This window comes from Telopea speciosissima, chromosome 2 (genome assembly GCF_018873765.1).
Source record: "Telopea speciosissima isolate NSW1024214 ecotype Mountain lineage chromosome 2, Tspe_v1, whole genome shotgun sequence".
In the NCBI taxonomy this organism is placed as follows: Eukaryota; Viridiplantae; Streptophyta; class Magnoliopsida; order Proteales; family Proteaceae; genus Telopea; species Telopea speciosissima.
In genome coordinates, this window is record NC_057917.1 from 55,285,621 (window position 1) to 55,300,790 (window position 15,170).

The following is a 15,170-nucleotide window of genomic DNA, read 5'->3' on the forward strand; positions in this document are numbered from 1 at the left end:
CCTATCGTGGTATGTGTGTTAAGTGATATTTAGGTTTAGGTTTAGGTTTATGTCTTCTTAGTCATTGACTTTAGTTGTAATTGTGTAATTAGAGTTAGACTCTTTGTAGGTTTCCTACTAAGAGTCCAATACTGAAATATAATATAAATACTCGCTCAACCAAGATAGATTCATTCAATCCTATCGTTGCCTAGCTCATCCTCTCTCGTTCTCTCTCTCAGTTCTCCTCTTCTCCTTTTTCTTCTCTTCTTCTTCAGATTCTGTTTTGTAATCTCCAGTTTTGTCACATGAACCATAGGACTGAAAAATTGATCGGCTTGTAAACTGAAAAGAAGAATTAATGGTAGAAGTTAGGTTTGATTTTGGCCAATTCCGCACTTACAATTTGTCCCTTCTCAAGGAAGCAAGATGACTCCGAAAAACCAAAAAGTAATTGGATTTTTAAGAGAAGGAAATAGTGAAAAGAACATGCTTGATCAAGGCAAATGAAGTGGCTATGTAGACCTTCTGATGGCACTGAAATATAAGCCCTTAATACCATGAACTATGCACTTTTGGCAAGTGCATATGGAAATACAGAAAAAAAGAAAAAAAAAAGGGGGTGTCTTCGAAACAAGAAAATTTTGGGGCCACTGAAATCTGGACTATTTACTATCAACATAGCGTACTTTGGCAGTTGCTTATGGAATACAACAAAGAAAGAGCAGCTTCATGAAGTGGGTTAATCAAATAGCAATATGGAACTTTTAAGTATAGATACTCTCATGGGTTTTGCTCTTCCAGGGACTGGTGATGGCTCAAGAAGACTTCACAGCAAGAATGACATCAAAAGTTGGAGCTAGGCAAAGATGAGACTTTAGGAGGATAAATGGTGTCCAGTTGAAAACTTGTGTAAAAGATTTCTGAGTAAATGATTGACTTGAATTTGGTCTCCTCCTTATTTTGAAAAGAAGCTTTCTTAGAAGGCATCTTCTCCTCGGGTAAATAAATACTTCATTTTCTTCTAGCTTTGGTAGAAGTTACAATCCATTGGAGTGGGGCTGAAGATTTGCGAGTTAAGCAATATATGGATGTACATGGTCGAGTCCTTCACAGTTTCTTGGCTCATAATAAACTTCTTTCGTGATTAGGAAAATTATAGCTGATTTCTATCCTACATCAGAAATATTATGGTATTTTACCTCCGCATCCAATATGAAAGTCACAGCATCTGGCTTACATGATTCCTTTATTATATTTACCAAATCTGGAAATCTTGATGTTGTTTCATCACCATTTCGTGAAAAGACTCGTACAGATCCATCAGTTAATCGGTGAATTTGAGCACGCTGACCATCATACCTACAGGGGGGGAGATACACATCTGTAACACAAGCATTCTTTGGACATAAACATTAGAAATAAAATAAACAAAAACAAAGCAAAAGTAACATACGAGGGTATTTTCTAACCCACAATTAAAGAGAACAGAAATGGTAGATCATGTTGTATAATACGAATAGAGTAATGAATTTTGAGTTGAAGAGAGAAAAATCATTCCTCCAGAGTACAAAAGGGAAAATTTTCTCCAATGGTGAGAAAAGCTAGATTCAGTGAGTACTATACTTTTGTTCATCACTCATCAAGGATCACTGAAATTCATAATCAATGAGGAAATCAAAGCCATAATTTAAAAACAAAAAACAAGAATGTCTATATACAGATTTTTTTAGCTAGCTCCTCAGTACTCTACACTTAGAAGTTATGACCAAAGATATTAGATATGATATACGACCATCAAATTTGAACAAATAACAGCTAAAATTACAAAGCTTACTAATCCCAATTCAGACCATAGTCCATTGTCCGTTGGGATCTCCTAAGAAATGGAATTTAAACAGAAGTATGAATTTTCCTGAATCGCAATAACTGAGACAGGGTCACAGGAGTGTAGCCTGGAATATATTAGATATGGCAAAACTCGGAAGGATAAAGTAAGGAATGACCATATTAGAGCTGGGCATAGTTCTAATTCTCGCCGAGATCTCGGATATCTCGAGAATCTCGAGCTCCTCGAGACGAGATTACATACAAAACTTAAAACCTGTAGTGTTTCGATATAGCGGTCGAAATTTCGGCGAAATCTCAAAAATTTTGGATATGTCGACCTGCTTGAGAAGAAACTACTCTTGTTTCTTCTTGAACACTATGATGTGGCATTCATATGTCATGCAAACGGAAGACAATGCAAGTCGGTTCCATCGGACCATGAGTGGACTTGATCAAGCGCATCATAGTTCATATCAATAGACAGTCACAGACTCACAATATTATATTGTTGGGACATGGAAGACTATGGTGTCTATGACATATGTATTGTTCACTGTACTTGCATGCCTATTTAATATGCATTGTTCACTGTACTTTGTAGTTTTTACTTTAAGTCTTTAACTATTTCTTAAATAATTATTCAATATTATGTGTCTTCATCCATTAATGCATAATTTACTTGATTTATTTGCCCCTTATGTCCCATAGCACTCAAACAATGTGTATAGGCAAATATTACATAAGGATTCGACGTTTACTGCCAACCAAGGGTGCAAATCCAAAGCACAAAACTGGGTTCTTTTTTTTACAATTTGAAGATTTAAATATGTTTATTAAGCCTAAAAACAAGCTTCTCTTAAAATTTCCGAGCCAACTTAGCCATTTGCCCATCGAAACATCAAACCGAAAAACACACACACACAAAAAAAAAAAAACCCGCACTGTCTCGCTGAGATCTCGAGAATCTCGACCTGGTCGAGACACCTCCCTCGAGACTAGTTTTTGAACCTTGGAGCTAGGTTGGGAGTAGCTTTGATTCATGATAAGCTTTGAGAGAGTCATTTGAGGTGGCATGGTCATGTTCAATAGAGGCCTTGGGATGCCCTAGTACGGATGAGTGATTTGTTTCAGATTGAGGGAACTAAAAGAGCCAGGGGCAGGCCTAAAATAATCGTAGAAGAAGTGGTGAAGAAAGACATGCTTAGCTTAGGCCTCGTATCATGTATGACTTTGAAAAGAGTTGATTGGGGAGCAAGGATCCATGTGACCAACCCCATTTAATTGGGATAAGGCTTTGTTGTTGTTGTTGGTACAGTTCTTTCCCTCCCTTTTCTTTTCCTTCTCCCCTTATCGAAACCCAACCCTCCCCCCTCCCCCAATAATTCCAAAATGTGAGACAGCATGAACAATTGATTAATATTGATGCTAAGAGTCAAAACTTTACTGCTCAAAATATTCTGAGAATTAGGCTTTTATGGAATGAATTTAGGGTGTGATTTGGGATTACAGTAGAATTTGGTTTTTGGAATAGATGAATTCAATTCAACTCAAGTAAGGCTCAGCTGAACTACTTGGGATCAGCTACACAAGTTTTATTCTGCCACTTCACTACAAGGCTATATCTTCTGTTAAATCATATGCAGTTAAATCTTTTCTCACTACCCCCCAGCCAAACCATGTTTGGCCTTCCACATTCTTTTAAAACCTTTTTGCTCACAGTCACAACATAGTTTTCAAGGCAACTATGCGACCCAAGTCTTTGGAGGGGCATTTAGATGACAAGGCCCCTGCCTAGGCGTGCATTAATGACTATATGTAATATAGCAATGATAATTTTATATAATTATGTTTATATAAAAGTCATATCAATGCAATATGATATAGTTATTTTAGTAATGGCCTAATATGAGAAACTAACATATAATAAACAAAACACAGGATATAATACAAGCATATTCATCAAAACACAAAGCATAAATCAACATAAACTCGTGAAGTGTCAACAAGGCATGCTGTCGCCTTGGACCCAAGAAAGACCCTTGATGCCTAGGCAACGCCTTGACAACTATGGCTCACAGAATATTTCTTCTCCTTACTGGTGCAGTCACTGGTTTTCATTTACATGATAGATCGTGACAGTTTACTTCCCCTACCTTATTTATTCCCTTCATCTCCCCCACGGAAATATATGAGTATCTATATATTTCCAACCTTGTCCAGACTTGCCACTTATCCATCCCAATATCCACATATCAGCTACACTCATTTCATGTATGTGTTGTTGTTTTCAAATGCTGTAACATTCTGTTATATGAACCAAAACTGGTTGGATAGCCATCTTATGACATCCAAAATTTAAAGGTGTAAGGTAATCACATAGTACTCTTAAGCGTTTCTCCATCACAGCCACATTTTAGTATTCTTATTGAATCACAAACCTGGGCTATCAAAGAGAATTATGGAATCTAGATTGTGGAGTTTTGACTACAGGAATTTGTTAACCGCTTTTGATGCACTTAACGGTGGACTTAGTTTCTTAACCCAGCTGATGTAGATCACAGGTCCATGTGTAGCCACAGGAACAAGTCCCAAAACCAGCCCAGCGTAATTGTGGGATTCAACTGTTGTAAGAGGCAGCCTGGTCTGATGATGTGGTGGATTTTTGTTGGTTCGATGGAATATCTCTATCAAATTCGTGGAAGAGTGTTGTTGTTAAGCAGGGGAGAATTGATGCAATCAAGGTACTAAAACTCGGGTCTCGGTACCAACTCGACTCTTGGAAAAACCGAGACGAGTCGAGATCTCGCCGAGTTGGTGTATTTTTTTTTTTTTTTCAACTCGAAGCCTCAACTTTGGGTCAACCCGAGATCTGGACCCGAGATCCGAGATCTCGCCGAGATATGTCGAGTTTTGTCCAATCAAGTAAGGTATTTACGTGGTAGGTGGGTTAAAATAATGGGTCGAAACCGAGACCCAACCGAGATCCGAGATCTCGCCGAGATATTGCACTTTTGAGACTCGTAGGCAGTCTCGTCTCGGCTTTTCCAAAAACTGAAAAACTCGGCAAGATCTCACGAGTTCTCAAACTATGGATGCAATCATGCAAATAAATCACCTAAAGGGCTTTATTTTATTGAAAATAAGCTTTGTGTTAGGTTATGTAGGTGTTGGGCTTTTGATCCCATGGGTTTTGTAATTGGCCAATTTAATAAGCCTAAAATATGGGTAGAAAGTAGGAAAACGGGATTTACTTCATTAGTTTAGTTAGAGTCCAATTTAGAGTCCGGTTTCTTTATTATTTCACTTTCCTAGTCAATTTAGGATACCTTATTAGTTAAGGATTGTGTTAGGCCTTTCCTTTTTAGTGTCTAAGTCTTTTTTTGAGTCTTCTATATAAGTTTGTAAGGGAGGCTAGCATTGTAGATGAATTTGAATGAATAGAAAAGTTGCTTATGCAATGTTAAAATCCTGAGATAGGATAGGTGAGAGGCCTAGGGTGAGAAGTCCATTCCATTCCCCCATCCCCTTCCATTGGTTCTTGAATCCAAACCCTAATTTTGTTCAAATCGATCTCAAGAGTGCTACAAGCTGCTGGGATTTCTTTCAACTGATAGTCACATTGATTTCTTGAAAATTACCTCATCAAAATCATTGCTGCTTCAACAGGTTACAAATTGGTGGGTTTTTTATTTGTTACTTCAACCAAGGAAATTGTTCCCTCATTTGAGTTCCCATTGTTGTCTTGGTTCCCTCATATGATTTCTTGTTTATTAGAGGGTTTTCTACTTGATCCTGCCTGGGATTAAACCTATTCTGGTTCTTGTCTTACATTACCCACTCTCTCAACACATGTTTGAAAATATCCACCATGTGTCTGAGTATAATCCTGCTAATCACCCTCATAATATCTGAATCGAATTTCTGGTGGATCCAGAAATCAGTGCAACTTTTCCACTGTATTCAATAATATAGTCTTAGAATCTAACAAGACATTTTTCCCTTTTCTCAGACTCCAATAGAAGCCCTGAATCTGGGATCTGAATCTTAACCTGACTGTGGCCTCCATCGACACCATAAAATTCTATGCAAAAGATCCTCATGGATCTCTCTTCTCCTCTTATGGATACAAGATAATGAAAATAGTAGGCTTGTCAATCGGTACGGTTTCTGTAATACGGTATGGTTTCGGTACGTTGCCAAAAATAGGCATCCAATACAGATACCGTACTGTACCGTTTAAGAATACCATTTTCAATACTGATACCATACCGTTTCGATACGGTTTTGGTACGGTATAAAAACTGTATGAAAAACGGTATAAAATCCAGTTTTTTAAAAAGGGTATTAAAACTAGTATAAATTTGGTACCAAAAAAGGGTATAAAATCCTTTGTCTTATACCTGATTTCAGAAGGAGATGGTCTCTGACAGAATACAATTCACATGTCCCATCAAGGGCTTCTCAATGTGGACGCTTGGCTGAGATTTAGTAAATCTGATTTACCTTGAAAATAGAAAAAGTGTAAATCTGACATTTAGGGCTTGACTGTTCAATCAACTATTTAGTGTATCTCGGTTGTGTCGGATAATTTACCTTGATGCACATGTCCCAACAGGGCTTGGCTGTTCAGTCAACTATTTAGCTGACATTTAGTAAATCTGATTTACCTTGAAAATAGCAAAATGTCCCTTCAAGGGCCTCTCACTCTATTTTTTTTTTATGAAAGTTGAAACCTGTATCACCACCACCGACAAATTACGGTACCATTTCGGTATAACGGTACGGTTTCGGTACATACCAACAGTATTGTACCCAATACCGATACCTTACCATACCGTGGTCAATATTGTTTGATCATACTGTACCGTACCATTTTTGCAACGATACGGTTTGGTACGGTTTTACGCGGGTGGTTTTGGTTTTGGTATACGGTTGTGGTTCCAAATTGACACCCTTAGAAAATAGTACTTCTTAAGTGTAAAAATCCAAACCCAGATACAGGTAAAGGTACAGCCCTCAAGGGCGCTGATCAAACGATCGCTAAAATCATGTGGAATCATTCAAAACATATCATCAGATTTAAACCTTAAACACAACATATTCAAACGATAGCCTTAAATCCCATAAAAACTCCTACTGGTGGCAGTCTAATGTTTGTCCAAACTAAAATCCCAAATTCCAATCTATCAGAGTTTACCTTTCAAACTGCTCCCTATTACATCTAGTTAATGAAATAAAATAGTGAATGAAAACAAGTCTTCAAATCACCCTCGAACTCTCTACCTGAAGCATACTTCTGTCTCAAACCTCTGTGATGTTAAAAATGGGGTGAGCTAAACAGCCCAGTAAGATAGAATATAGCAAGAGAACAACACATTAACAACAACCAAACAATCACGACAATTAAATCAAACACTTTTTAGATTTTCTCAAAACAACACTATTCGATAAAAACACTTTTAGTTTTCTCAAAATAACACTTTCACAAAAAACCTTTAATTACCACCACTCTGTATCACTCTAGTGGGCACTGAGGGAAATAGGCTGCCATCGCCCATAATACGAGAGGAACACGACCCCCTTACAATTACTTACAATCACTTACGGTTGTCACCACTCTGTGACTAATTATACACCATTGGAAACTCATTTGTGCACAGCGGGTATGATTTCCGCGGCTCCACGGAAAACCTCTCTGGTGGCTATGACTCTCCACCGGCACGGGGCAGTCTATTTACCCTCAAACACTTACATCACTTACCTCTCTTTCACAAACACTTACATCCCTTACCACTCTTTCACAAACACTTTCTTTAACAATTACACCTTTAAAATACACCAAGTGAAAACACAGGTAAAATCCACAAGTAAGATCCAAAACCACTTTCTCAATCACCACACATAGGTTCCATCATCGCAAGGATTCACTTACACAATCACAAGCAACACTTGATCACTAATAAATCGCTATACCTCGACAAGTACAATGCAAATCACTATAGTTCAGCATATCACTTTCAGTGACAACATTCCACATAAAGCACAAGTCAAACATACCATATAAAACACAAGTCAAACATACCACACACACATGTGATGCATACTCACTAGAATCCACTTACCTCAGTCTGCAAGTCTCCTACTTCAACTCTCTGAGTTCTAGGTACTCAAAAATAGTCACAACCTGCAAAATACCATTTTATCCTCCATTAATACCCTAATCTACACACAAAACCAGTATATTATTTTCCCCAAAAATCCTTTCTTAGAACACCTAAATAAACTCCTAACACGCGTACCTACACGCTCCCCCAACAAGACTAGGTACGAATCGGACTAACTAGGTACTAAACCCCATGTACAGCAGGTCACTCAACAGAAATGCATCCCAAAACCAAGGCATAACAGGAAGGTGATTGAATCAAATCTGAACTGGGAAGAACGACTCAGTTTTAGGGTTAAACCAGGATTTTAACCTTAAAACAGAATGGTTTTCAATGTAGGGAAAAACCAGAATTTTACTTTAAAACAATATAGGTTTTAATGCAGCAAAAGCAGAAATCAGCTTTAAACAGTATAGGATTCAATGCAATAAAAATCCAGGAATTAGCTTTAAAGCAGTGTAGGTTTCAATGCAGTAAAAATCAGGAATTAGATTTAAAGCAGAGTAGGTTTCAATGCAGTAAAAATCAGGAGTTAGCTTTAAAACAGTGAAAGTTTCAATGCAGTAAAATCAGGAGTTAGCTTTAGAACAGTGTAAGTTTCAATGCAGTAAAAATCAGGCGTTAGCTTTAAAACAGTGTAAGTTTCAATGCAGTAAAAATTCAGGAACTAGCTTTAAATCAGAGAAGGTTCCAATGCAGTAAAATTCAGAAATTGACTTTAAAATCAGAGAAGGTTCCAATGCAGCAAAATCGGAAATTAACTTTAAAATCAGAGAAGGTTCCAATGCAGCAAAAACCAGAAATTACTTTAAAGCAGTCTAGGTTCCTATGCAGCAAAACTAGAAATTACTTTAAAACAGAGTAGGTTCCCATCAAAAGCATTAGGAAAAACAAAAGACGGCGTAGATCACTTACCTGCCATGACACTAGTGTGGAATGGGAAAATAAAAAAAACAGCAGCACTGTTTCTTGACGGCAGTCCCTCTCGCTTCTCCCTTCTCCTTCCACAACCTCTTCTTCTTGTCCCTTTCTCTTCCTACAATTCTCTCCTCTCTCTCGATCTCTTTCTTTTTTTTTTTTTTTTGTACTTCCTTCCCTCTCTCGATCTCCTTCTATGTATGTCTTTCTCTTTCTTTCCCTCTTGCGGAAAGTCTCTCTCTTTCCCTATCTCTCTCGGTTTCTCCCTCTTCCTCTCTTTCTTGCGAGATTCTCTCACTCTCTCCCTATCTCTCTCGGTTTCTCTCTCTCCCTCTCACACACGATATTTCTGCCCCCCCCCTTTTTTTATTTACTTATTTTTAACTCACTCTCCTATTTTATCTCTGCCCTCTAATCTTTCCACGTTTATGAAGTTTCCCCCCCCCCCTTCTCACGGTTTGTTTGGTAGGGTGAGGTCCACCAGCCTAAGGCTGAAATAAAAATAAAAGAAATTTAACTATGTTGTTCACCCACCCCTAAGACATGAACCCAAGACCTCATGGTTAATTAAAGTCTCAACCACTAAGCTAGATACTCACTTGTTTATTAAATCCCCAAAACAATATTTAAATAAAGAAAGAAAACACTTTTTAATTCTTAAATGTCATTCTGCCATTCAGTACTAGGTTACCTCTAGAATTAAATTCTACACACAATGGCAATAAAAAAAAATTTTATTATTATTATTAATTTACAGATTTGCCCCTGAAGTGTAAAATTACGAAAATACCCCTGATGTGTAGAATTATGAAAATAGCCCTGGGTATAGATAATTAATTAGTCATTAACACATTTAGGCTTTCAAAATTTTGAGGCATTACATTAAGTTTCTCCTGTTTCTTGGTAATCAAACATAATTCTCCCTTTTACTGAAATTGGACTGTATGCATTTCCTTTATGAGTGGTGGTTTATCTTAGAATCTTTTTGATGCAGATTTATCACCAAACTGGGCTTCTTTTATTAGAAATAAGTCTAGAGTTGGGTTACATGCATGTTGGGCCTTTGTTCCCAAGGGTTTTCTATGTATTAGGCCACTTTAATGAGCCTAAACTAGGGGTATATAGGTTGCATACGGAATTAGCCCAATACTTAGTTTATTTTTATGTTTTTTAATTGAACCGGTTCAAATTGGTTACATCCAATTGGTTCAATTTAAGTGATCATGTGACTTGGTTAAGTGGTCATGTGATGTAAGTTGGGCTGGATTAGGACTCTAAGTCCAGCTATGTTTTGAGTCTATTTCTTTTAGTATTTTAGTTTCTTAGTTAGTTTAAGTTGCCTAATAAGTTAGGGATAGGGTTAGGCCATTCCTTTTTAGTGTCTAAGTCTATTTTTGAGTCTTCTATATAAGTTTGTAAGGGAGGCCAGCATTACATACGAATTTTGATTAATAAAAACTCAGCTTTATGCTTGCTGCCTTTGTTGCTGCCTTTGCTCCATCGTGAGTGTGCCTTGTGAGTGATATCAAGGTTGCCTTGTGAGTAATATCAAGGTGAAGGGATTGGTGGATTTCCAATCTACTCCTTGCATCGTGAAGATCGGGAGGACTGCTACTTATCTCCTTGCATCTTGTAGATCGGGAGACCCCATTGTTCATCTTCAAAGCTGCTGCCATTGAAGATCTCTTCAAATCCACTAAGTTTGAATCTGAACTTTGTTTAAACCTTCTTCTTCTCACTCCTACCTCAACTAAGACTCCCTCATAAATCCAGATCTAGCCATCAATTTCAAACCAAACTTTCAGCATACATCCCTTACATCATTGTTGACACTCGATCCAAGTTTCAGCCCCAAACTCCCACTCTAACCCCTTCATCTCCTTGCTCCATTAAAACCCAAACCCAAAACCCTAAATTCAATTCTGCCCAAAATTGCAGTATTTCAAAACTCATCTAAACCCTAACCTTTTTATACCATATTGACCCCCTAGACTTGCCCATTAATACCATATAAACCCCTTTCCCAATATCCAACCCAAACCCTAGGAATTGACCTAAATCCTAGTGCTGTCCATTCGAACCAGCAGCCCCTTTTGTTATTTGATCCTGTTGTTTGGCTCCTAGTAGGTCTCCTACCTATCTAGGACTACATTAAGTGGTATCAAAGCCATGGATGTATATGGCATTCCAGTTCTGCCACCTCCACCAGATGAACAAGGTTTATTTGCCCTACCCTCATATGATAGTGATGATGGGGCTGATTACTATGAAGACTTGGGTGAAGATTATGAAGATACCCGAGGAGTACATGTTGTAGCACGTATATTGACGGTTGAAACTGAAGGTGAAGATTGGCGACGTAGCTGCATATTCTATACTCGTATGAAGGCTGGAGAACGCACTGCTCAGATTATTGTTGATAGTGGCAGTTGTGTTAATGTGGTTTCTGAAAGATATGTGCAGAAGGCCAATCTGAAGCGTGAAAAGCATCCTCTACCTTACAAGGTTGCTCTACTGAATGGCAACAAATTAGAGGTAAATGAAAGGTGCTATGTTCCTTTACAACTCCAACACTATGCTGAAGAGGTTTGGTGCGACATCATCCCAATGCAAATGACTGATGTGTTATTGGGAAGACCCTGGTTATATGACAACGATGTTGCTATTTATGGAAGAAAAAATCAGTGTGTGTTTCAACACAAGGGACAACAGATCATTCTAAATCCTCTTAATCTACCCTCCGAGATGCGCAAACGACAAATTATGCGCACCAACCAGAAGGGGACAGATTGTGAGAGTAAAGTCTTAGCTGTACCACAAAAGGAATTTGAGCAGACCAGCCATGATTCAGGTCTGATCCTAGACGTGGTTACACAACAAGTTGCTGCCCAGCCTAAGGTCAAGTTAGCACCATAGTTCAAAATCTCGCGAAATTTCAAATTTCGCCAAATTTCATATATCTCGAGCTGTCCGAGATACGATACCAATCCGAAATGAAAAAATACCATATTTCGACGATATCTCGTGAGATATCGACGAAATATCGTGGACTCACGATATATCGCGAGATATTGAAAAAGTCATGTGCAATATTTCGAATATTTCGGAAATTTCGGTCATCTCGTTTCGGAAATTTTGGTAATTTCGGTAATCTCGTTTCGAAAATTTTGGAAATCTCGGTCATTTTGGCATTTTACACCCACAGAAAAATACCATATTTCGACGACGAAATTTCGGTATCTCGGAAATTTCGGTCAGACCGAAACGAAACGAGATTTAGTACCATGGTTAGCACAGCCCATCAAGGAATTATTGCATGATTTTTCTGATGTAGTGTCAAAGGAGTTGCCAAACGAGTTACCCCCACTGAGAAATATTCAGCATGTAATTGATTTGGTGCCTGGTTCTACTTTACCAAATCTGCCAGCCTACAGAATGAATCCTACAGAGCATGATGAACTCAAGAAGCATGTCGGAGAGCTGCTCCAAAAGGGTTTCATTCAAGAGAGCCTAAGTCCTTGTGCTGATACAACGGGAAATGAAGAGGTGATTCCACAGGAGAACAATGACCTTCAAGATGTTGTTCTTGAAGAGGTGGAGCTTGTGTCTCAAGCATTAGATGAGAAGGTTACTAACACTGAAGACTCTATGGACAGGACATTCACAGTTGCTGTTGATTCAGAAAAGGAACATATAGAGTTTGTTATGCCACCATGGTTCTTCGAAGAGAAAGCTCCACGCCTTGAAGATTTTATTCCTAATGTCCCTGCCTCACTAGAATTTTGTTTGGGAATGGTTAAAGCTGCTACTCACAAGTTGTTTCCCCCTCATCACTGCAAAATTCGAGGACGAATTTTTTCAAGCTGGGTAGAGTTGATGCAGATTTATCACCAAACTGGGCTTCTTTTATTAGGAATAAGTCTAGGGTTGGGTTACATGCATGTTGGGCCTTTGTTCCCAAGGGTTTTCTATGTATTAGGCCACTTTAATGAGCCTAAACTAGGGGTATATGGGTTGCATACGGGATTAGCCCAATACTTAGTTTATTTTTATGTTTTTTAATTGAACCGGTTCAAATTGGTTGCATCCAATTGGTTCAATTTAAGTGATCATGTGACTTGGTTAAGTGGTCATGTGATGTAAGTTGGGCTAGATTAGGACTCTATAAGTCCAGCTATGCTTTTGAGTCTATTTCTTTTAGTATTTTAGTTTCCTAGGTAGTTTAAGTTGCCTAATAGGTTAGGGATAGGGTTAGGCCATTCCTTTTTAGTGTCTAAGTCTATTTTTGAGTCTTCTATATAAGTTTGTAAAGGAGGCCAGCATTACATACGAATTTTGATTAATAAAAACTCAGCTTTATGCTTGCTGCCTTTGCTCCATCATGAGTGTGCCTTGTGAGTAATATCAAGGTGAAGGGATTGGTGGATCTCCAATCGACTCCTTGCATCGTGAAGATTGGGAGGGCTGCTACTTATCTCCTTGCATCTTGTAGATCGGGAGACCCCATTGTTCATCTTCAAAGCTGCTGCCATTGAAGATCTCTTCAAATCCACTAAGTTTGAATCTGAACTTTGTTTAAACCGTCTTATTCTCACTCCTACCTCAACTAGGACTCCCTCATAAATCCAGATCTAGCCATCAGTTTCAAACCAAACTTTCAGCATACATCCCTTACATCATTGTTGACACTCGATCCAAGTTTCAGCCCCAAACTCCCACTCTAACCCCTTCATCTCCTTGCTCCATTAAAACCCAAACCCAAAACCCTAAAATTCAATTCCACCCAAAATTGCAGAATTTCAAAACTCATCTAAACCCTAACTTTTTATACCATATTGACCCCCTAGACCTGCTCATTAATACCCTATAAACCTCTTTCCCAATATCTAACCCAAACCCTAGGAATTGACCTAAATCCTAGTGCTGTCCATTCGAACCAGCAGCCCCTTTTGTTATTTGATCCTGTTGTTTGGCTCCTAGTAAGTCTCCTAGCTATCTAGGGGACTACATTACTTTTTAATCTAAAGCATCCTCATAGTCTTAATTTGGGTCTTAACTCCTCCACAAGCTCATGAACCAATATCATATCATCAGCAAATAGCATACACCATGGGTTTATGCCTAGCCAACTCATTCTTAAGTAAAGAAGAAGGGCTCAATCTGTGTGGGAGTGTCTCTTTATGCATGCCTCTGTGTGTGTGTGTGTGTGTGTGTGAACTGTGAACATGCAAGGGAGAGGTAAGCTCCTGGCTTGCACGAGTTTGCTTAACTTCTAACTCTGGTTGTATGTAAGATGATTGATGGGCTAATAAATGCATATATCACTCACTTGGCAACCAACCCTTTCTAACAACTATTCAAACTATGGGGAAAACCTTTTTTTTTTTTTCGGATTCTTTATCAAGGAGAGTTAAGGAACATAACAATGCAGAAATCCTGAGAGATCGGAGGACGTTTATTATAGCATGTGTATCTTCCCTTGTGTATAGCTCTGTTCCTTAGTACATAAAGTATAGCAGGCCTACTCTTTACGTCAACAAAAGCACCTTAACTCATCCATCGAAAAAAACATCTAGTATCAGTGTGGAACGTTTAGCAACAGAGAACATTAATTTGAAACCATGGAAACTATTACAGAAAACTTTCAATAGTAGAGTTGTCACGGCATCTAGGCGACCCCAGGCAATGGAGGAGGTCTGGACGCAAGGTGACACCAAGAAGGCAATCAAGGCGTCCAAGTCACCAGCCTAGGCAACCAAGGCGCCTGGACGCCTAGGCGACTACTCATTAGATATTCAAATATGACTTGTAAGAGAACTTACTATAAACTCTTCATATCAACATAATCATTACTCTTCCTGATCCCTAGAGGAAAAAAAAAGGTAGGGGTGATATAGATGATCAGGGGTGTGAAGTGTGATAGAAAATGAAATATCAAGTTTTCTGGTGGGGGGTAGGTAGGATGAACCCTAGGCATAGGATAAACACCTCCCTTACAAGATCCCAAATAAACCCAAGCAAGGTACTAAAACTCGGAACTCGGTACCAACTCGGCCCTTGGAAAAACCAAGTCGAGTCAAGATCTCACCGAGTTGGTGCATTTTTTTTTCCGACTCGAAGCCTCAACTCGGTCGCAATGGCACTATCAGATTTTGTAAAAACAAAGTCCAAATATGAGTTTCACTTCGGACCATAGGTTGGTAGGCAACAACATACTAAAATACCCTACTCTACACATAATTTAGTAATAGAAAGCAATCAAAACATTCAATTAATGTT

At 38.5% G+C, this 15,170-nt stretch overlaps 1 protein-coding gene across 6 annotated transcripts in view; it reads right to left on the reverse strand.

Annotated features, from left to right (window-relative positions):
* Positions 1-15,170, reverse strand: part of LOC122652557 (DNA ligase 6) — a 72,924-nt gene that overhangs the window by 22,175 nt on the left and 35,579 nt on the right. For 5 of the 6 annotated variants that reach the window (XR_006331614.1, XM_043846338.1, XM_043846336.1 and 2 more), the window contains one exon: positions 1,182-1,363. Coding sequence is in view for 5 of the 6 variants with exons in the window: in XM_043846338.1 (XP_043702273.1) it covers positions 1,182-1,363 (182 nt within the window). In the remaining variant the exon portion in view is untranslated. The remainder of the gene's footprint in view (positions 1-1,181; positions 1,364-15,170) is intronic. The other variant, XM_043846337.1, reaches the window with a different exon arrangement.